The sequence below is a fragment of the Pseudophryne corroboree genome, chromosome 3 (assembly GCF_028390025.1).
Source record: "Pseudophryne corroboree isolate aPseCor3 chromosome 3, aPseCor3.hap2, whole genome shotgun sequence".
NCBI classification, from domain to species: Eukaryota; Metazoa; Chordata; class Amphibia; order Anura; family Myobatrachidae; genus Pseudophryne; species Pseudophryne corroboree.
In genome coordinates, this window is record NC_086446.1 from 355244326 (window position 1) to 355268584 (window position 24259).

A 24259-nucleotide genomic window follows, 5' to 3' on the forward strand; every position below is an offset into this window, starting at 1 on the left:
CAGAGGGAGAGTTTGCCAGCACACACCAAAAACGCTATAATTATATAGGGACAACCTTATATAAGTGTTTTCCCTTATAGCATCTTAATATATATATAAGCATATCGCCAAATTAGTGCCCCCCCTCTCTGTTTTAACCCTGTTTCTGTAGTGCAGTGCAGGGGAGAGCCTGGGAGCCTTCCCTCCAGCCTTTCTGTGAGGGAAAATGGCGCTGTGTGCTGAGGAGATAGGCCCCGCCCCTTTTTCGGCAGCCTCGTCTCCCGCTCTTAACGGATTCTGGCAGGGGTTAAATATCTCCATATAGCCTCCGGAGGCTATATGTGAGGTATTTTTAGCCAAAATAGGTATTCATTTGCCTCCCAGGGCGCCCCCCTCCCAGCGCCCTGCACCCTCAGTGACTGCCGTGTGAAGTGTGCTGAGAGGAAAATGGCGCACAGCTGCAGTGCTGTGCGCTACCTTTAGAAGACTGAGGAGTCTTCTGCCGCCGATTCTGGACCTCTTCTTACTTCAGCATCTGCAAGGGGGCCGGCGGCAAGGCTCCGGTGACCATCCAGGCTGTACCTGTGATCGTCCCTCTGGAGCCGATGTCCAGTAGCCAAGAAGCCAATCCATCCTGCACGCAGGTGAGTTCACTTCTTCTCCCCTAAGTCCCTCGTTGCAGTGATCCTGTTGCCAGCAGGACTCACTGTAAAATAAAAAACCTAAGCTAAACTTTCCTAAGCAGCTCTTTAGGAGAGCCACCTAGATTGCACCCTTCTCGGCCGGGCACAAAATCTAACTGGCTTGGAGGAGGGTCATAGGGGGAGGAGCCAGTGCACACCACCTGATCCTAAAGCTTTACTTTTTGTGCCCTGTCTCCTGCGGAGCCGCTATCCCCCATGGTCCTTTCAGGAACCCCAGCATCCACTAGGACGATAGAGAAAAAATTCGATTTACCAGCCGTAGCAGTAGAGACAAGGTCCGAGAGGCCTTCTCCAAACAACTCCTCCCCCTTGTAAGGCAACGACTCCATATGCCGCTTTGAGTCGGCATCCCCCGTCCACTATCGGGTCCACAAGAGTCGCCTAGCAGAAATAGACATAGCATTTATTCTGGAGCTTAGTAAACAAATGTCTCTTTGAGCATCCCTCATATACAACGCAGCATCCTTGATATGCTCCAGGGTCATTAGAATGGTATCCTTATCTAGGGTCTCAATCTCCGTAATACAAGGAATCTGTCCATACTGCAACAGCACTACAAACCCAGGCCGATGCCATAGCCGGCCTAACAATAGTACCAGAATGTGTGTAAATGTACTTCATGGTAACTTCCTGCTTACGATCCGCATGATCCCTGAGGGTTGCAGTATCCTGGGAAGGCAGTGCCACAGTCTTGGATAAGCGTGTCAAAGCCTTGTCTACTTTAGGCGAAGATTCCCATCGTATCCTGTCCTTTTGTGGGAAGGGATATGCCATAAGAATCCTTTTGGGAACTTGTACTTTTGGCTGTAATTTTGTATCCTCAGTCGACACTGGAATCTGAATCCGTGTCGGTATCTGTGTCAGTGATCTGGGATAATGTGCGTTTCCGAGACCCAGAAGGTCCCGGTGCCACTGGGACAGGCATGGTCTGACTACCTGACTGATCCCTAGCCTCAGTCTTGTCTAATATCTTATGCAATAAATTTACATTAGCATTCAAGACATTGCACATATCCATCCAGTCCGGTGTCGGCGTTGCCGACGGCGACCTGACATTCATGCACTCCCCTCCTCCTTAGGCGAGCCTTCCTCGTCAAACATGTCGACACACGCGTACCGACACTCCACACACACACACACACACGGAAACTCTTTTCTGAAGACAGGTTCCCCTTTAGAGAGACAGAGAGTATGCCAGCACACCCCCCAGCGCTATATGACCCTGGAGAAAAACACAGAATGTTTACCCAGTAGCGCTGCTGTAATGTATAATCGCCAATTATGTGCCCCCCCTCTACTTTAAAACCCTCTTTCACCGTGTGTCAAGCAGGGGAGAGTCCGGGGAACTTCCTCTCAGCGGTGCTGTGGAGAGAAAATGGCGCTGGTGAGTGCTGAGGGAGAAGCCCTGCCCCCTCAAACTTTGTATAACATGGCAGGGGCTCTTTTAAATACATGTACAGTGCCCACCTGTACATGTATATAGGTAATTTTGCCATAGGAGAGGTATTCATTGCTGCCCAGGGCGCCCTGCACCCCCTTACAGTGACCGGAGTGTGTGAGGTGTATGGGAGCAATGGCGCACAGCTGCAGTGCTGTGCGTTACCTCAGTGAAGCACCCAAAAGGCTTCTGCCGCCTCAGTTTTTTCTTCCGGCTCTGTGAGGAGAACGGCAGCGCGGCTCTGGGATGAACGCCCAGGACGAACCTGTGTTCCACTCCCTCTGGAGCTAATGGTGTCCAGTAGCCGAGAAGCAGAGCCTATCATTTAAGTAGGTCTGCTCCTCTCTCCTCAGTCCCTCGATGCAGGGAGTTTGTTGCCAGCAGTGCTCCCTGAAAATAAGAAAAAAACCTAACAAATATGCTTTCTTAGCAGGAAACTCAGGAGAGCTCCCTGCAGTGCACCCATCTTTTCTGGGCACAGTCTAAAAACTGAGGTCTGGAGATGGGGCATAGAGGGAGGAGCCAGTGCACACCCAGAGTCTAAAGTCTTTCTTAAAGTGCCCATGTCTCCTGCGGAGCCAGTCTATTCCCCATGGTCCTTACGGAGTCCCAGCATCCTCTAGGACGTTCGAGAAATAGGAAATGTAGTAACTTCCATTAATGGGATCACTGTTCTGTTTCCTCCCAGATTCTCTTTTGCAGAGATCCCTGGGGCCTCTGGTCACCAATCAAAGCTGATCTGACATATATTGTCAGCAACTGCATGTCAAATTGCTGCAAATTGGAAGAACCTAAGTGCCTCCTAGCTACAGCCCGTCCGTCCCCCGTAGAATTTGGCATATACAAAATGGAATACACGTCTATAGTAGCATCATCCGTTACATCATTGTCATTTACTATAACTGACCACTGGACCTTCTTTTTTGGGTACAACCCCAGGTTACTTAATTATTGGCCCTTTATAATAGCCCCTCTCATCTGGGTACACACCCTCCCCCCTAACCCCCCATGTAGTTCTTGGTGGTAGCTAGTGAACTCAGTAGTATATACCAAGACAATTTAAGTATTAGTTTTGCCTCTTAAATATTACTGAGCCAACAAGGTGGGTGTGGTGTGGGTGAGGGGGGCGTCAGGTCACTGCTGCACACATTGACTGCCGTGGAGCATGGAAGCTTAATGGCTTGCTACAAGCTTTTTGCAAGTCATGTTATACACTTGTTCTGATTGCGATGTGAGCTGCAAGTACTGACCTTGTATTCAATTAATTTCCTTCACAGGGTCCCTTAAAAAGAACTATACTTGTGTTGTACACAGATAGTATGCAAGATAGCTGTTGATAGATTGGTCCAACTGTGTACTAAACTGTTTCTATTTCTAGACATGGGCTGGTAACCAATAGATTACACAAGATATAAAGTCAAAAGAAAATGTAGTACCTTATAATATGACCATAGGGATTTTCATGGCTATAATAGTTTTGTAATCTCAAAATAACTGGAGTTCACAAATTTTATGACCTTATATTTTTAGCCACACATGTATAGGAGTCTAACAAAATATAGCAGATTTTCATTACACATGAGCAATAATGGCAAACACATGTTCTTTAAAGTCTTTATTCCAAATCGTAAAGAAAAGGGACATACACAAATATGTACAGTCAGGACATACAACACAGAAATAAAATGCAGGTGACAGTATATGTACATTAGATGTTAAAACGGCAAGATAAGCTAAATAACCTCCCATGGCGCCATACACAGCAAGTTGTCTGCTTGACCACAGATGGCTTAAGCCTATAAACCTTAGCAGAAAGAGGACCCATCAATGATCCAGTGCAACTAACACATTGGCATAACTGCAAAACAAGGGTCAAAGTAAAATGTAAGTAAAAAAAAATTATATTAAAAAAAAAAAAGACACTCCTGTTGATGCAGCTGAAAAATGTTGAGAAACTCATGTCAACTCTGCCTTGATAAAACATTTGGTGTTGATAATTTATCAAAAAGGTATAAAAAAAAAACAGCAAGCTTAAAACTATATTTAAATGTTAAGATCCACAAATGTCACTGTTTTCTGTAGCTAAAACAGATCATCATCAGACTCCTCTATATATGCAACTGTCTTCTTTGCACGGCCTGTCCTGGAGCGTACTGCTGTGCTGCCAGCTCCATCATCTGAATCCACAGAGAGATCTATGTGGAAACTATTGTCATCCACTGCCTTTGATTTCTAGTGTAAAAGAAAATGGCATCAGAAATGTCAACGCTCAGACAAACTTAAAATATGTAAGAAGAAAAAAAAGAGGAAAATTACCTGTAAAAAGTAAAAAGATTAAATAGAAAACCATTTCACAGATTAGTGAAAATAATAATATTGTTAGAGGGATTCTGTGTACTGAGTCATAGGAAATTCACTAACTAGATTTCCCTTTTATGACCCAAACAGCAGGCACCATGTATAGGGTCAGATTGCCATAGGTCCTTCAACACACTCCTTCCCCACTATTTACAGAAAGTTACCATGAGCTAGCTGTTGCCTCTCTCATGCACAAGCCACAGAATTAGAGGTAAGAATTAATTAACACTGGGTATGTGCTGAGTATAGTCATACAACTATAGCTCTACACAGTGGGGGGTGTTTGTATTCTCCTCATTGCAAATTTAGGGTAACAGAGATCAGACATGCTAAATAGGCTTAATCCCAGGAGAGATTTTTTTTCAGTCCCGAAATTACAAAACTGGGGCAGGATTAGCTTCCCCACGTATAACTAAAAAAAAACACGAACATCAAAAGATTTAAATGACTATTTACATAGAACCATAGAATTTGACAGCAGATAAGAACCATTTGGCCCATCTAATATGCCGCTTACTTACTTTAGCTGGTTTGGTTTTTCGTTTTGGACCAAAATCTGAGCCAGAGTCTGAATCAGAGTTTTTCCTCTTGCGTGGCTTTGTCACCTTCTTGCGAGGTGGAATATCAAAATCATCATCTGCTTTGACGACAGCAGTGGATTTTGGCAGCTGTGGCTTAGACAGAGCCTCTAGAATGGATGGCTGCTTATCTGGAGAGAAAACAGTGCATTATAACAATGCTGACAGAGATCTGAGCTATTATGCTACTGTGCATGGAAATATTTAATCATTCTTTTAAGATAGAAATCTAGCACACCTCAATAATTAAAATAAGAATTTACTTACCGATAATTCTATTTCTCGGAGTCCGTAGTGGATGCTGGGGTTCCTGAAAGGACCATGGGGGATAGCGGCTCCGCAGGAGACAGGGCACAAAAAGTAAAGCTTTCCTATCAGGTGGTGTGCACTGGCTCCTCCCCCTATGACCCTCCTCCAGACTCCAGTTAGGTACTGTGCCCGGACGAGCGTACACAATAAGGGAGGAATTTTGAATCCCGGGTAAGACTCATACCAGCCACACCAATCACACTGTACAACCTGTGATCTGAACCCAGTTAACAGTATGATAACAGCGGAGCCTCTGAAAAGATGGCTCACAACAACAATAACCCGATTTAGTTAGCAATAACTATGTACAAGTATTGCAGATAATCCGCACTTGGGATGGGCGCCCAGCATCCACTACGGACTCCGAGAAATAGAATTATCGGTAAGTAAATTCTTATTTTCTCTATCGTCCTTGTGGATGCTGGGGTTCCTGAAAGGACCATGGGGATTATACCAAAGCTCCCAAACGGGCGGGAGAGTGCGGATGACTCTGCAGCACCGAATGAGAGAACTCCAGGTCCTCTTTTGCCAGGGTATCAAATTTGTAGAATTTTACAAACGTGTTCTCCCCCGACCACGTAGCTGCTCGGCAAAGTTGTAATGCCGAGACCCCTCGGGCAGCCGCCCAAGATGAGCCCACCTTCCTTGTGGAATGGGCCTTAACAGATTTAGACTGTGGCAGGCCTGCCACAGAATGTGCAAGTTGAATTGTGCTACCAATCCCACGAGCAATCGACTGCTTAGAAGCAGAAGCACCCAGCATTGTTGGGTGCATACAGGATAAACAGCAAGTCAGATTTCCTGACTCCAGCCAACCTGGAAACTATATTTTCAGGGCCCTGATAACATCCAGCAACTTGGAGTCCTCCAAGTCCCTAGTAGCCGCAGGTACCACAATAAGCTGGTTCAGGTGAAACGCTGACACCACCTTAAGGAGAAACTGGGGACGAGTCCGCAGCTTTGCTCTGTCCGAATGGACAATCAGATATGGCTTTGTGAGATAAAGCCGCCAATTCTGCCACTCGCCTGGCCGAGGCCAGGACCAACAGCATGGTCATTTTCCATGTGAGATATATCAAATCCACAGATTTGAGTTGTTTAAACCAATGTGATTTTTTAGGAATCCCAAAACTACGTTGAGATCGCCCAGTGCCACTGGAGACATCAAAGGGGCTGTACATGCAGTACTCCCTTAACAACTTCTGGACTTCAGGAACTGAAGCCAATTTCTTTCTGGAAGAAAATCAACAGGCCAAAATTTGAACCTTAATGGACCCAATTTGAGACCCATAGACACTCCTGTTTGCAGGAAATGTAGAAATTAACCTAGTTGAAATTCTTCCGTGGAGCCTTCCTGGACTCACACCCTGGCACATATTTTCACCTAAGTGGTGATAATGTTGTGCGGTCACCTCCTTCCTGGCTCTGACCAGGGTAGGGATGACCTCTTCCGGAATGCCTCTTTCCCTTAGGATCCGGCGTTCACCCGCCTTGGCGTCAACGCAGTTGCGGTAAGTCCCGGAACAGACACGGTTCTTGCCGAATCAAGACCCTTCTTAGTATCTCTTGAAGTTCCGGGAACCAAGTCCTTCTTGGCCAAACCGGAGCCACGAGTATAGTTCTTACTCCTCTCCTTCCTATCATTTTCAATACATTGGGTATGAAAAGCAGAGGATGGAACACATACACCGACTGGTACACCGACGGTGTTACCAGAGCGTCCCAGCTATTGCCTGAGTGTCTCTTGACCTGGCGCTTCAGGTGGGACGCCATCATAACCACCTTTGGTCTTTCCCAACGGTTTACAATCATGTGGAAACTTCCAGATTAAGTTTCCACTTTTCCGGGTGGAATTCATTTATGCTGAGGAATCTTCCCAGTTGCCCACTCCCGGAATGAACACTGCTGACAGTGTTATCACATGATTTTCCGCCCAGCGAAGAATCTGTCATTGCCCTCCTGCTTCTTGTGTCGCCCCGTCTGATAACGTGGGCGACCGCCATGATGATGTCCTACTGGATCAGCACCGGTTGACTTTGAAGCAGGAGTCTTCCTAGGCTCAGAGCATTGTAAATTGCCCTTAGCTCCAGTATATTCATGTGGAGAGAAGTCTCCAGACTTGACCACACTTCCTTGGAAATTTTTTCCCTGTGTGACTACTCCCCAGCCTCTCAGGCTGGTATCCGTGGTCCCCAGAACACAGTCCTGAATGCTGAGTGTGCTGCCCTCTAAAAGATGAGCACTCTGCAGCCCCCACAGAAGAGACACCCTTGTCCTTGGAGACAGGATTATCCGCTGATGCATCTGAAAATGCGATCCGGACCATTCGTCCAGCAAATCCCCTGAGATCTGCCGAATGGAATCGCTTCGTAAGAAGCCACCATTTTTCCCAGGACTCCTGTGCATTGATGCACTGATACTTGGCCTGGTTTTAGGAGGTTTCTGACTAGGTCGAATAACTCCTTGGCTTTTTCCTCCCGGAGGAACACCTTTTTCTGGACTATGCCCAGAATCATTCCTAGGAACAGCAGACGTATCGTCGGAAAACAGCTGCGATTCTTGGAATATTTAGAATCCAGTCGTGCTGTCGTAGAACTACTTTAGATAGTGCTCTTCCGACCTCCAACTGTTCTCTGGAACTTGCCCTTTTCAGGATATCGTCCAAGTAAGGGATAATTTAGATGCCTTTTTTCTTTGAAGAAACATCTTTTCGGCCATTACCTTGGTAAAAGGCCCGGGGTGCCGTGGATAATTCAAACGGCATCGTCTGAAACTGATATTGACAGTTCTGTACCACGAACCAGAGGTACCCTTGTTGAGAAGGGCAAATTTGGACATGGAGGTAATCCTTGATGTCCAGGGACACCATATAGTCCCCTTTTTTCCGGTTCGCTATCACTGCTCTGAGTGACTCCATCTCGATTTGAACCTTTTATGTAAGTGTTCAAAGATTTCAGTTTAGACTATGTCTCACCAAGCCGTCTGGCGTCAGTACCACAATATAGTGTGGAAAAATAATACCCTTTTCCTTGTTGTAGGAGGGGTACTTTGATTATCACCTGCTGGATATACAGCTTGTGAATTGTTTCCAATGCTGCCTCCCTGTCGGAGGGAGCCGTTGGTAAAGCAGACTTCAGAAACCTGCGAGGAGAAGATGTCTCGACTCTCCAATCTGTACCCCTGGGATAATACTTGTACTATCTAGGGGTCAACCTGCGAGTGATCCCACTGCGCGCTGAGACTCTTGAGACTACCCCCCCACCTTGAGTCCGCTTGCATGGCCCCAGCGTCATGCTGAGGACTTGGCAGACGCGGTGGAGGGCTTCTTTTCCTGGGAAGGGGCTGCCTGCTGCAGTCTACTTCCCTTACCTCTATGTCTGGGCAGATATGACTGGCCTTTTGCCTGCATGCCCTCATGGGAAAGGAAGGATTGAGGCTGAAAAGACGGTGTCTTTTTCAGCTGAGATGTAACTTGGGGTAAAAAGGTTGGATTTCCCAGCTGTTGCCGTGGTCCCCAGGTCCGATGGACCGACCCCAACTAACTCCTTCCCTTTATACGGCAATACTTCCATGTGCCGTATGGGATCTGTATCACCTGACCACTGTCGTGTCCATGACATCTTCTGGGTGATATGGACAACGTACTTATCTTGATGCCAGAGAGCAAATATCCCTCTGTGCATCTCACGTACATATATATAGAATGCATCCTATTAAATGCCCTATATGAATAAAATATTTTCAGTCAGGGAATCCGACCAAGCCAACCCAGCACTGCATCTCCAGGCTGATGGCGATCGCTGGTCGCAGTATAACCACCGTCTGTGTGTATATACTTTTTAGGATATCTTTCCAGCTTCCTATCAGCTGGCTCCTTGAGGGCGGCCGTATCTGGAGACGGTAACGCCACTTGATAAGCGTGTGAGCGCCTTATCACCCTAAGGGGTGTTTCCCAACGCGCCCTAATTTCTGGCGGGAAAGGGTATAACGCCAATATTTGCTATCGGGGTAACCCCACGCATCATCACACACTTCATTTTATTTTATCTGATTCAGGAAAACTACAGGTAGTTTTTTCACTCCCACATAATACCCTTTTTTGTGGTACTTGTAGTATCAGAAATATGCAACACCTCCTTCATTGCCCTTAACGTGTGGCCCTAATGAGAAATACGTTTGTTTATTCACCGTCGACACTGGATTCAGTGTCCGTGTCTGTGTCTGTGTCGACCGACTGAGGTAAATGGCCGTTTTTAACGCCCCTGACGGTGTTTCTGAGACGCCTGGACCGGTACTAATAGTTTGTCGGCCGTCTCACGTCGTCAACCGACCTTGCAGCGTGTTGACATTCTCACGTAATTCCCTAAATAAGCCATCCATTCCGGTGTCGACTCCCTAGAGAGTGACATCACCATTACAGGCAATTTCTCCGCCTCCTCACCAACATCGTCCTCAACATGTCGACACACACGTACCGACACACAGCACACACACCGGGAATGCTCTGACAGAGGACAGGACCCACACTAGCCCTTTGGGGAGACAGAGGGAGAGTTTGCCAGCACACACCAAAACGCTATAATTATATAGGGACAACCTTATATAAGTGTTTTCCCTTATAGCATCTTTATATATATCTCAATATCGCCAAAATCAGTGCCCCCCCTCTCTGTTTTAACCCTGTTTCTGTAGTGCAGTGCAGGGGAGAGCCTGGGAGCCTTCTCTCCAGGCTTTCTGTGAGAGAAAATGGCGCTGTGTGCTGAGGAGATAGGCCCCGCCCCTTTTTCGGCGGGCTCGTCTCCCGCTATTTAGTGAATCTTGGCAGGGGTTAAATATCTCCATATAGCCTCTGGGGGCTATATGTGAGGTATTTTTCGCCAAAAAAGGTTTTCATTTGCCTCCCAGGGCGCCCCCCTCCCAGCGCCCTGCACCCTCAGTGACTGCCGTGTGAAGTGTGCTGAGAGGAAAATGGCGCACAGCTGCAGTGCTGTGCGCTACCTTTAGAAGACTGCAGGAGTCTTCAGCCGCCGATTCTGGACCTCTTCTTACTTCAGCATCTGCAAGGGGGCCGGCGGCGCGGCTCCGGTGACCATCCAGGCTGTACCTGTGATCGTCCCTCTGGAGCTGATGTCCAGTAGCCAAGAAGCCAATCCATCCTGCACGCAGGTGAGTTCACTCCTTCTCCCCTAAGTCCCTCGTTGCAGTGATCCTGTTGCCAGCAGGACTCACTGTAAAATAAAAAACCTAAGCTAAACTTTCTCTAAGCAGCTCTTTAGGAGAGCCACCTAGATTGCACCCTTCTCGGCCGGGCACAAAAATCTAACTGGAGTCTGGAGGAGGGTCATAGGGGGAGGAGCCAGTGCACACCACCTGATAGGAAAGCTTTACTTTTTGTGCCCTGTCTCCTGCGGAGCCGCTATCCCCCATGGTCCTTTCAGGAACCCCAGCATCCACAAGGACGATAGAGAAAATTGAGTTTTACCTTTCTTTGCTGCTGTGGATCCAGCTTTCTTGGCACGTTTTTTTGGAGCAGCTTTCTCTGGTGCAGGCTGCAGTGTCTTCTTAGTGGGGGCACTGGGCAATTGTGCAGGTTGAGCTTCGTCCTCATTCTCCTCCACAACGAACATCGCTAGAAAAAAAATAAAAAAAATTATATAGGATTTATGGTCTTACCTGGGTAAATCCTTCTCTGAGTCCATAGGGGGCACAAGGATCAACACTGGGTATAGATTGGATGGGGTCCAGGAACCAAAAGGTTGAAAATAAGAATTTACTCACCGGTAATTCTATTTCTCGTAGTCCGTAGTGGATGCTGGGGACTCCGTAAGGACCATGGGGAATAGACGGGCTCCACAGGAGACAGGGCACTCTAAAGAAAGATTAGGTACTATCTGGTGTGCACTAAGCTCCTCCCTCTATGCCCCTCCTCCAGACCTCAGTTAGGGAAACTGTACCCAGAAGAGCTGACATTACAAGGAAAGGATTTTGGAATCCAGGGTAAGACTCATACCAGCCACACCAATCACACCGTACAACTCGTGATAACCTTACCCAGTTAACAGTATGAACAACAACTGAGCATCACTCAACGGATGGCTCATGACAATAAACCTTTATTAAGCAATAACTATATACACGTATTGCAGAAAGTCCGCACTTGGGACGGGCGCCCAGCATTCACTACGGACTACGAGAAATAGAATTACCGGTGAGTAAATGCTTATTTTCTCTAACGTCCTAGTGGATGCTGGGGACTCCGTAAGGACCATGGTGATTATACCAAAGCTCCCAAACGGGCGGGTGAGTGCGAATGACTCTGCAGCACCGAATGAGCAAACACAAGGTCCTCCTCAGCCAGGGTATCAAACTTGTAGAACTTTGCAAAAGTGTTTGAACCCGACCAAGTAGCCGCTCGGCAAAGCTGTAAAGCCGAGACCCCTCGGGCAGCCGCCCAAGAAGAGCCCACCTTCCTTGTGGAATGGGCTTTCACTGATTTTGGATGCGGCAATCCAGCCGCAGAATGAGCCAGCTGAATCGTGCTACAGATCCAGCGAGCAATAGTTTGCTTTGAAGCAGGAGCACCCAGCTTATTGGGTGCATACAGAACAAACAGCGAGTCAGTCTTCCTGACTCCAGCCGTTCTGGAAACATATTTTCAAAGCCCGGACTACGTCCAGCAACTTGGAGTCCTCCAAGTCCCGAGTAGCCGCAGGGACCACAATAGGTTGGTTTAAATGGAACGATGATACCACCTTTGGGAGAAATTGGGGACGAGTCCGCAATTCTGCCCTGTCCATATGGAAGATCAAATAAGGGCTTTTACATGACAAAGCCGCCAATTCTGATACACGCCTCGCCGATGCTAAGGCCAACAGCATGACCACTTTCCACGTGAGATACTTTAGTTCCACGGTCTTAAGTGGTTCAAACCAGTGGGATTTCAGGAAATTCAACACAACGTTAAGATCCCAAGGTGCCACTGGTGGCACAAAAGGGGGCTGAATATGCAGCACTCCCTTTACAAACGTCTGAACCTCAGGCAGTGAAGCCAGTTCTTTTTGAAAGAAAATGGATAGGGCCGAAATCTGGACCTTTATGGACCCTAATTTCAGGCCCATAGTCACACCTGACTGTAGGAAGTGTAGAAATCGACCCAGCTGGAATTCCTCTGTAGGGGCCATCTTGGCCTCACACCAAGCAACATATCTTCGCCATATACGGTGATAATGCTTAGCTGTTACATCCTTCCTAGCCCTCATCAGCGTAGGAATCACTTCATCCGGGATGCCCTTTTCCGTTAGGATCCGGCGTTCAACCGCCATGCCGTCAAACGCAGCCGCGGTAAGTCTTGGAACAGACAGGGCCCCTGTTGCAACAGGTCCTGTCTGAGAGGCAGAGGCCATGGGTCCTCTGTGATCATCTCTTGTAGTTCTGGGTACCAAGTCCTTCTTGGCCAATCCGGAACGATGAGTATTGTTCTCACTCCTCTTTTTCTTACTATTCTCAGTACCTTGGGTATGAGAGGAAGAGGAGGGAACACATATACCGACTGGAACACCCAGGGTGTCACTAGCGCGTCCACAGCTATCGCCTGAGGGTCCCTTGACCTGGCGCAATATCTTTTTAGCTTTTTGTTGAGGCGGGACGCCATCATGTCCACCTGTGGCAGTTCCCATCGATGTGCAATCTGTGTGAAGACTTCTTGATGAAGTCCCCACTCTCCCGGGTGGAGGTCGTGTCTGCTGAGGAAGTCTGCTTCCCAGTTGTCCACTCCCGGAATGAACACTGCTGACAGTGCTTGTACGTGAATCTCCGCCCAACGAAGAATCTTTGTGGCTTCTGCCATCGCCACCCTGCTTCTTGTGCCGCCCTGGCTGTTTACATGGGCGACCGCCGTGATGTTGTCTGACTGAATCAGCACTGGTTGGTCTCGAAGCAGGGGCTCCGCTTGACTCAGGGCGTTGTATATGGCCCTTAGTTCCAGTATATTTATGTGCAGACAAGTCTCCTGACTTGACCACAGCCCTTGGAAGTTTCTTCCCTGAGTGACTGCCCCCCATCCGCGGAGGCTTGCATCCGTGGTCACCAGAACCCAGTCCTGTATGCCGAACCTGCGGCCCTCTAGAAGATGAGCACTCTGCAGCCACCACAGAAGAGACACCATGGCCCTCGGGGACAGGGTGATCAGCCGATGCATCTGAAGATGCGATCCGGACCACTTGTCCAACAGATCCCACTGAAAGATCATCGCATGGAACCTGCCGAAGGGAATGGCTTCGTATGAGGCCACCATCTTTCCCAGGACTCGCGTGCAGTGATGCACTGACACCTGTTTTGGTTTTAGGAGGTCCCTGACCAGAGTCACTAACTCCTGGGCCTTCTCCTCCGGGAGAAACACCTTCTTCTGTTCTGTGTCCAGAATCATACCCAGGAAGGGCAGACGCGTCGTAGGAATCAGCTGCGACTTTGGAATATTCAGAATCCAGCCGTGCTGTTGTAACACTTCCTGAGAGTGTGCTATGCTGATCAACAACTGCTCCCTGGACCTCGCCCTTATGAGGAGATCGTCCAAGTACGGGATAACCGTAACTCCTTGCTTCCGAAGGAGTACCATCATTTCGGCCATTACCTTGGTAAATACTCTGTGCCGTGGACAGACCAAACGGCAACGTCTGGAATTGGTAATGACAGTCCTGTACCACAAACCTGAGGTACTCCTGGTGAGGTGGATAAATGGGGACATGCAAGTAAGCATCCTTGATGTCCAGAGATACCATAAAATCCCCCTCTTCCAGGCTTGCAATGACCGCTCTGAGCGATTCCATTTTGAATTTTTTCATATAAATGTTCAAGGATTTTAAATTCAGAATGGGTCTTACCGAACCGTTCGGTTTCGGTACCACAAACAGTGTGGAATAGTAACCCCTTCCCTGTTGAAGGAGGGGGACCATTATTATCACTTGCTGGAGGTACAGCTTGTGAATTGCCGCCAGGACTACCTCCCTTTTCCGTGGGAGAAGCTGGCAAGGCTGATTTTAGGTAACGGTGAGGGGGGAGTTACTTCGAACTCCAGCTTGTATCCCTGAGATACAGTTTGTATAGCCCAAGAATCCACCACCTGTGAGCGAACCCACTGGTTGCTGAATTTTCGGAGACGCGCCCCCACCGCTCCTGGCTCCGCCTGTGGAGCCCCAGCGTCATGCGGTGGACTTAGTGGAAGCCGGGAAAGACTTTTGTTCCTGGGAACTAGCTGCATAGTGCAGCTCCTTTCCTCTACCCCTGCCAAGAAAGGATGCACCTCTGACCTTCTTGCTTCTCTGAGAACGAAAGGACTGCATTTGATAATACGGTGCTTTCTTAGGCTGTGAGGAAACCTGAGGCAAGAAAGTCGACTTTCCAGCTGTCGCTGTGGACACAAGGTCCGAGAGACCGTCCCCGAACAATTCCTCACCCTTATAAGGCAAAACCTCCATGTGTTTTTTAGAATCGGCATCCCCTGTCCATTGCAGAGTCCATAAGACCTTCCTGGCAGAAATGGACATTGCATTAATTCTAGAGCCCAGCAGGCAAATGTTCCTCTGGGCATCCCGCACATATAAGACGGCATCTTTTATATGGCCCAGGGTTAGCAAGACAGTATCCCTGTCCAGGGCATCTATGTCCTCTGACAGAGTATCTGTCCATGCTGCTACAGCGCTACACATCCAGGCTGAAGCAATAGCTGGTCTCAGTAGAGTACCAGAGTGTGTATACACTGACTTCAAGATAGCTTCCTGCTTCCTAACCGCAGGATCCTTTAGGGCAGCCGTATCCTGAGACGGCAGGGCCACCTTCTTAGATAAGTGTGTCAGCGCCTTGTCTACCCTAGGGGAGGATTCCCAACGTAACCTGTCCGTTGGCGGGAAAGTGTACGCCAGCAGTAATTTTTTGGAAATCACCACTTTATCAGGGGAACTCCACGCTTCTTCACATAACTCATTTAATTCATGAGACGGGGGAAAAGTCACTGCCTGCTTTTTCTCCCCAAACATATACACCCTCTTGTCAGGGACAGGGTTAACCTCTTAAATGTGCAATACATCTTTCATTGCAATAATCATGTAGCGGATGGCCTCGGTCATCTTAGGCTGTAATTGTGCCTCATCATCGTCGACACTGGAGTCTGACTCCGTGTCGGCATCTGTGTCAACAATCTGAGATAGTGGGCGTTTATGAGACCCTGACGGCCTCTGAGTCGCCTGGGCAGGCCCGGGTTGAGACCCCGGCTGTCCCAAGGCTGCAGCGTCAAACCTTTTATGCAAGGAGCTTACATTATCATTTAAGACCTTCCACATATCCATCCAATCAGGTGTCGGCCCCGACACCACATTTATCCGCACTTGCTCCGTCTCCACGTAACCCTCCTCATCAAACATGTCGACACAGCCGTACCGACACACAGCAGACACACAGGGAATGCTCTGACTGAGGACAGGACCCCACAAAGGCCTTTGGGGAGACAGAGAGAGAGTATGCCAGCACACAGCACAGCGCTATATAACCCAGGGATATTCACTATAATAAGAATTTACTTACCGATAATTCTATTTCTCGTAGTCCGTAGTGGATGCTGGGACTCCGTAAGGACCATGGGGAATAGCGGCTCCGCAGGAGACAGGGCACAAAAGTAAAGCTTTAGGATCAGGTGGTGTGCACTGGCTCCTCCCCCTATGACCCTCCTCCAAGCCTCAGTTAGGATACTGTGCCCGGACGAGCGTACATAATAAGGAAGGATTTTGAATCCCGGGTAAGACTCATACCAGCCACACCAATCACACCATACAACTTGTGATCTGAACCCAGTTAACAGTAAGATAAAACGTAGGAGCCTCTGAAAGATGGCTCACAACAATAAACAACCCGATGTTATTGTAACAATAACTATATACAAGTATTGCAGACAATCCGCACTTGGGATGGGCGCCCAGCATCCACTACGGACTACGAGAAATAGAATTATCGGTAAGTAAATTCTTATTTTCTCTGACGTCCTAAGTGGATGCTGGGACTCCGTAAGGACCATGGGGATTATACCAAAGCTCCCAAACGGGAGGGAGAGTGCGGATGACTCTGCAGCACCGAATGAGAGAACTCCAGGTCCTCCTCAGCCAGGGTATCAAATTTGTAGAATTTAGCAAACGTGTTTGCCCCTGACCAAGTAGCTGCTCGGCAAAGTTGTAAAGCCGAGACCCCTCGGGCAGCCGCCCAAGATGAGCCCACTTTCCTTGTGGAATGGGCTTTAACAGATTTTGGCTGTGGCAGGCCTGCCACAGAGTGTGCAAGCTGAATTGTACTACAAATCCAACGAGCAATCGTCTGCTTAGAAGCAGGAGCACCCAGCTTGTTGGGTGCATACAGGATGAACAGCGAGTCAGATTTTCTGACTCCAGCCGTCCTGGAAACATATATTTTCCGGCCTTGACAACGTCTAGCAACTTGGAGTCCTCCAAGTCCCTAGTAGCCGCAGGCACCACAATAGGTTGGCTCAGGTGGACGCTGAAACCACCTTAGGGAGAAACGGAGGACGAGTCCTCAATTCCGCCCTTTCCGAATGGAAAATCAGATAAGGGCTTTTACAGGATAAAGCCGCCAATTCTGACACGCGCCTGGCCCAGGCCAGAGCCAACAGCATGACCACTTTTCCTGTGAGATATTTTAACTCCATAGATTTAAGTGGGTCAAACCAATGTGACTTTTGGGACCCAAAAACTACATTGAGATCCCAAGGTGCCACTGAAGGCACCAAAGGAGACTGTATATGCAGTACCCCTTTTACAAACGTCTGAACTTCAGGGACTGAAGCTAGTTCTTTTTGGAAGAAAATTGACAGAGCCGAAATTTGAACCTTAATGGACCCCAATTTCAGGCCCATAGACACTCCTGTTTGCAGGAAATGTAGGAATCGTCGAATTTCCTCCGTCGGGCCTTACTGGCCTCGCACCACGCAACATATTTTCGCCAAATGCGGTGATAATGTTTTGCAGTTACATCCTTCCTGGCTTTGATCAGGATAGGGATGACTTCATCCGGAATGCCTTTTTCCTTCAGGATCCGGCGTTCAACCGCCATGCCGTCAAACGCAGCCGCGGTAAGTCTTGGAACAGACAGGGTCCTTGCTGGAGCAGGTCCCTTCTTAGAGATAGAGGCTACGGATCCTCCGTGAGCATCTCTTGAAGTTCCGGTTACCAAGTCCTTATTGGCCAATCCGGAGCCACGAATATAGTGCTTACTCCTCTCCATCTTATCAATCTCAGTACCTTGGGTATGAGAGGCAGAGGAGGGAACCCATACACTGATTGGTACACCCACGGTGTTACCAGAGCCTTTACAGCTATTGACTGAGGGTCCCTTGACCTGGCGCAATACCGGTCAAGTTTTTCCCAACGGTTTATAATCATGTGGAGGACTTCTGGGTGAAGTTCCCACTCTCCCGGGTGGAGGTCGTGCTGAGGAAATCTGCTTCCCAGTTGTCCACTCCCGGAATGAATACTGCTGACAGTGCTATCACATGGTTTTCCGCCCAGCGAAGAATCCTTGCAGCTTCTGCCATTGCCCTCCTGCTTCTTGTGGCACCCTGTCTGTTTACGTGGGTGACTGCCGTAATGTTGTCCGACTGGATCAACACCGGCTGACCTTGAAGCAGAGGTCTTGCTAAGCTTAGAGCATTGTAAATGGCCCTTAGCTTCAGATATTTATGTGAAGTGATGTCTCCAGGCTTGACCATAAGCCCTGGATATTCCTTCCCTGTGTGACTGCTCCCCAGCCTCGCAGGCTGGCATCCGTGGTCACCAGGACCCAGTCCTGAATGCCGAATCTGCGGCCCTCTAGAAGATGAGCACTCTGCAACCACCACAGGAGGGATACCCCTGTCCTTGGTGACAGGGTTATCCGCTGATGCATCTGAAGATGCGACCCGGACCATTTTTCCAGTAGGTCCCACTGGAAAGTCCTTGCGTGGAATCTGCCAAATGGGATTGCTTCGTAGGAAGCCACCATTTTTACACAGAACCCTTGTGCATTGATGCACTGAGACTTGGCTCGGTTTTAGGAGGTTCCTGACTAGCTCGGATAACTCCCTGGCTTTCTCCTCCGGGAGAAACACCTTCTTTCTGGACTGTGTCCAGGATCATCCCTAGGAACAGAAGACGAGTCGTCGGAACCAGCTGCGATTTTGGAATATTGAGAATCCAATCGTGCTGCTGCAACACTACCTGAGATAGTGCTACACTGACCTCCAACTGTTCCCTGGATCTTACCCTTATCAGGGAATCGTCCAAGTAAAGAATAACTAAAATTCCCTTCCTTCGAAGGAATCATCATCATTTCGGTCCTTACTTTAGTAAAGACCCGGGGTGCCGTGGACCATCCCTACGGCAGCGTCTGAACTGATAGTGACCATAACCTGAGGTACCCTTGGTGAGAAGGGTAAATTTTTTGACATGAAGGTAAGCATCCTTGATGTCCCGAGACATCATGTAGTCCCCTTCTTCCAGGTTCGCAATCACTGCTCTGAGTGACTCAATCTTGAATTTGAACCTCTGTATTCAAAGATTTTAGATTTAGAATCGGTCTCACCGAGCCGTCTGGCTTCGGTACCACAATAGTGTGGAATAATACCCCGTTTCCTTTTGCAGGAGGGGTACCTTGATTATCACCTGCTGGGAATACAGCTTGTGAATGGCTTCCAAAACTGCCTCCCTGTCAGAGGGAGACGTCGGTAAAACCGACTTTTGGAAACGGCGAGGGGGAGACGTCTCGAATTCCAATTTGTACCCCTGAAATATTACCTGAAGGATCCAGGGGTCTACTTGCGAGTGAGCCCACTGCGCACTGAAATTCATTGAGAACGGGCCCCCACCGTGCCTGAGCTTGAAAAGCCCTAGCATCATACCGAGGGCTTGGCAGAGGCGGGAAAGGGTTTCTGTTCCTGGGAACTGGCTCATCTCTGTAGCCTTTTTCCTCTCCCTCTGTCACGAGCAGAAAAGAGGAACCTTTTGTCCGCTTGCCAACAAAGGACTGCGCCTGATAATACTGCGTCTTATTTTGAGAGGCGACCTGGGGTACAAACGTGGATATCCCAGCTGTTGCCGTGGCCACCAGGTCTGAAAAAACCGTCCCCAAATGCCTTTTTTAAGGCAATACTTCCAAATGCCGTTTGGAATCCGCCTCACCTGACCACTTTACTGGTAGAATTGGACAACGCACTTATACTTGATGCCAGTCGGCAATATTCCGCTGTGCATCTCGCATATATTTTAAATGCTCTATAGGCAATAATATACTGTCCTTATTTAGGATATCAATATTTCCAGTCAGGGAATCCGACCACGCCAACCCAGCACTGCACATCCAGGCTGAGGCGATTGCTGGTCGCAGTATAACACCAGTATGTGTGTAAATACATTTTAGGATACCCTCCTGCTTTCCATCAGCAGGATCCTTAAGGGCGGCCATCTCAGGAGAGGGTAGAGCCCTTGTTCTTACAAGCGTGTGAGCGCCTTATCCCCCCTAGGGGGTGTTTCCCAACGCACCCTAACCTCTGGCGGGAAAAGGTATACTGCCAATAACTTTTTAGAAATTATCAATTGTTATCGGGGGGAAACCCACGCATCATCACACACCTCATTTTATTTCTCAGATTCAGGAAAACTACAGGTAGTTTTTCCTCACCAAACATAATACCCCTTTTTGGTGGTACTCATTATCAGAAATGTGTAAACATTTTCCCTTGCCTCAATCATGTAACGTGTGGCCCTATTGGAAATCACGGTTGTCTCTTCACCGTCGACACAGGAGTCAGTATCCGTGTCGGCGTCTGTATCTGCCATCTGAGGTAACGGGCGCTTTAGAGCCCCTGACGGCCTATGAGACGTTTGGACAGGCACAAGCTGAGTAGCCGGCTGTCTCATGTCAACCACTGTCTTTATACAGAGCTGACACTGTCACGTAATTTTCAACAGTACATCCACTCAGGTGTCGACCCCCTAGGGGGTGACATCACTATTACAGACAATCTGCTCCGTCTCCACATCATTTTTCTCCTCATACATGTCGACACAAACGTACCGACACACAGCACACACACAGGGAATGCTCTGATAGAGGACAGGACCCCACTAGCCCTTTGGGGAGACAGAGGGAGAGTTTGCCAGCACACACCAAAGCGCTATAAACTGTATAGGGACAACCTTATAATAAGTGTCTATCCTTTATAGCTGCTTATATATATTTTTAGCCAAATAAGTGCCCCCCCTCTCTGTTGTACCCTGTTTCTGTAGTGCAGTGCAGGGGAGAGTCTGGGAGCCTTCCTACCAGCGGAGCTGTGTGGGAAAATGGCGCCGTGTGCTGAGATAGGCCCCGCCTCCTTCTCGGCGGGCTCTTCTCCCGCTTTTATCTGGAAAACTGGCAGGGGTTAAATGCATCCATATAGCCCAGGGGCTATATGTGATGTATTTTTTTGCCATAGGAGGTATTTACATTGCTGCCCAGGGCGCCCCCCCCCAGCGCCCTGCACCCTCAGTGACCGCAGTGTGAAGTGTGCTGGGAGCAATGGCGCACAGCTGCAGTGCTGTGCGCTACCTTAATGAAGACAGGAACGTCTTCTGCCGCCGATTTCTGGACCTCTTCACTCTTCAGCATCTGTAAGGGGGCCGGCGGCGCGGCTCCGGGACCCATCCAGGCTGTACCTGTGATCGTCCCTCTGGAGCTAATGTCCAGTAGCCAAGAAGCCCAATCCACTCTGCACGCAGGTGAGTTCGCTTCTTCTCCCCTTAGTCCCTCGATGCAGTGAGCCTGTTGCCAGCAGGTCTCACTGAAAATAAAAAACCTATTTAAACTTTACTTCTAAGCAGCTCAGGAGAGCCACCTAGCCTGCACCCTTCTCGTTCGGGCACAAAAATCTAACTGAGGCTTGGAGGAGGGTCATAGGGGGAGGAGCCAGTGCACACCACCTGATCCTAAAGCTTTACTTTTGTGCCCTGTCTCCTGCAGAGCCGCTATTCCCCATGGTCCTTACGGAGTCCCAGCATCCACTTAGGACGTCAGAGAAAATAAGTGATTACCCAATAGCTGCCGATTTTATGTCTTTTGCGCCTAAATTTATGTGCCCCCCCCCCCCCCCCCCCCTCTCTTTTTTACCCTTCTTGTACCTGGATACTGCAGGGGAGAGCCTGGGGAGCGTCCTTCCAGCGGAGCTGTGAAGAGAAAATGGCGCTGGTGTGCTGAGGAAGAAGGCCCCGCCCCCTCAGCGGCGGGCTTCTGTCCCGCTTCTGTGTGAAAAAAAATGGAGGGGTTTTTTACATATATATATATATATATATATATATATATATATACATATACACAGTGCCTGACTGTATATATGTATGTTATGCCTAAAAGGTACTTCAATTGTTGCCCAGGGCGCCCCCCCCCCAGCGCCCTGCACCCTACAGTGACCGGAGTGTGAAAGTGTGCTGGGAGCAATGGTGCACAGCTGCGGTGCTGTGCGCTACCTTAAATGAAGACAGGAGTCTTCAGCCGCTGTTTTCGCCGTCTTCAAGCTTCTGTTCTTCTGGCTCTGCGAGGGGGACGGCGGCGCGGCTCCGGGAACGGACGATCGAGGACAGATGCCTGTGTTCGAACCCTCTGGAGCTAATGGTGTCCAGTAGCCTAAGAAGCGCAACCTAGCTGTAGACAGGTAGGTTTGCTTCTCTCCCCTCAGTCCCTCGTAGCAGCGAGTCTGTTGCCAGCAGAAGCTCACTGAAAATAAAAAATCTAACAAATACTTTCTTTTACTAGCAGGCTCAGGAGAGCCCACTAGAGGCACCCAGATCTGGCCGGGCACAGATTCTAACTGAGGTCTGGAGGAGGGGCATAGAGGGAGGAGCCAGTGCACACCAGATAGTACCTAATCTTTCTTTAGAGTGCCCAGTCTCCTGCGGAGCCCGTCTATTCCCCATGGTCCTTACGGAGTCCCCAGCATCCACTAGGACGTTAGAGAGAAAAAATAATTACCCAGCAGCACTCCTGTCTCACTATACCCCTCCCCCCAGCCGAGATCATCATGCACACAGACATATGTACCAAAGAGTTGAAAAAACTTGCCAATATAGGAATAAGAATTCGCAAGTAAGGTGTGTCAGGCAGGGTGCCCTGTGGACTCAAAGAAAAGGATTTACCTAGGTAAGGCCATAAATCCTATTTTCTTTTTCTTCTACTAAAGGGCACAGGGATCACTGCTGAGATGTTCTAAATCTGTCCCCTCAAGGGCAGGGACACTCCTGAACTGTGCTAAGGGCCCTAAGCCCGAAGGCGGTATCAGCAGATGCAAAGGTGTCAAATGTATAAATCCTGATGAAGGTGTGGGCCAGAAGACCACATGGCTGCCTTACAAAGCTGCTCTGCAGAGGCCACACACTTACCTGCCCAAGAAGCTCCAACTTATCGTGTACAGTGAGCTGTCACCTAGGCAAGGGTAGGAAGATTTGCCACCGAATAGGCCTGGCGAATAGTCAAACACAGCCACCTGGCTAAGGTCTGTTTTGAAGTCAGCCTGCCCCATTTGTAAGTATCATATAAAACAAACAGGGAATCTGACATACGAACAGCCTTGGTTCTGTCTACATATATGCGGAGAGCCCACACAGCTAGAGAGGCCTCTGTCTGAACTAGCCACAAAAGATTTGACAACAACTGTTGTGAAATCTCAAGACAACCTTGTGCAAGAAATTAGAGTACGAAGGACCGCCCTGTCTGCATGAAATACAAGGGGGGAAGAAAAAAAAAAAAAAAAAAAAAAAAAAAAAAAGCGGCAGGATAAAGCACTGAGATCACATACTCAACATATCTACAGTGTCCAGAGGATCAAAGGAAGCTGAACGGAGAGCTCTAAGAACAAGGAATAGTCCCCAGGGAGCTACTGGAGGCACGAAAGGAGGCTGAAGATGTCAAATTTTAAAGAAGTACGGATGTCAGGCATACGGGCTAACTGACGCTGGAAAAGAATGAACAGGGCAGAGACCTAAACTTTTAAGAATGGGAGTCAGAGACCCAGGTCTAGATCTGCCTGAAGAAAAGCCAACAGATGTGAAAGTCTAAAGGGCTGCAGATTGAAACCCCTAGCAGAGCACCATGCAATGAAAGTCCTCCGAACCAGATGATAAATCCTGTCTGAAAAAGGTTTCCTGGCTCTGAGCATGGTGTTCGTGACCCTTCTGGAAAAATCCAATTTCCTTAAGACAGAGCCACACCATCAAAGCGAGACGGTCCGGATAGGGATGACAGCAGGGGCCCAGAGATAGGAGATCCGGCTTCCAAGGTAGATGCAGTGGAGTGTCAATGGAGAGACTATGAAGATCACACCACCTGTGACGAGGCCAATCTGGGGCAACCAGAGTTAACCACCACCTCGCCTGAACATGCAGTATCCTCTGAATTGGAGGGAAGTCATAAATGAGTGGGAAAGTCCATGGAGCAGTCAGCGCATCTACCAAAAAGGCTGCAGGATCCAGGGTGCAAGAGCCGTGCCTGAAGCTTGTGTTGAGATGCCATCATATCGATGTCCGGAAGACCTCAACGGCACACTAGCACCTGATACACCTCTGGATGCAGGGCCCACCCGCCTGAGTGTTCATCTTGGCAGCTTAGGAAGTCCGCTTCAGATTTGAGTACTCGGGGTATGAGCACTGCCGTTAGAGTGGGTAGATGACACTCCATCTAGATGTCTCACCTCCCCCATGGCACCTCAACTGCAAGTGCCTCCTGATGGTTAATTTATGCGACTGCTGTCGCATTGTCCAACTTCACCTTGACTGGACAAACTTGGAGGAGATTCTCAGCCGATCAAAGCGCTCTAAAGATTGGCCGTAGTTCCA

At 48.7% G+C, this 24259-nt stretch overlaps 1 protein-coding gene across 1 annotated transcript in view; it reads right to left on the bottom strand.

The window, feature by feature from the left end:
- Window positions 1-3721: 3721 nt before the first annotated feature.
- Window positions 3722-24259, bottom strand: part of TOP2A (DNA topoisomerase II alpha) — a 208611-nt gene continuing 188073 nt past the window's right edge. Inside the window, exons 33-35 of the mRNA XM_063959788.1 lie at window positions 10849-10995; window positions 5001-5188; window positions 3722-4353 (exon numbers count right to left, since the gene is read on the bottom strand). Coding sequence (XP_063815858.1) covers window positions 4204-4353; window positions 5001-5188; window positions 10849-10995 — 485 coding nt within the window. The 3' untranslated portion in view covers window positions 3722-4203. The remainder of the gene's footprint in view (window positions 4354-5000; window positions 5189-10848; window positions 10996-24259) is intronic.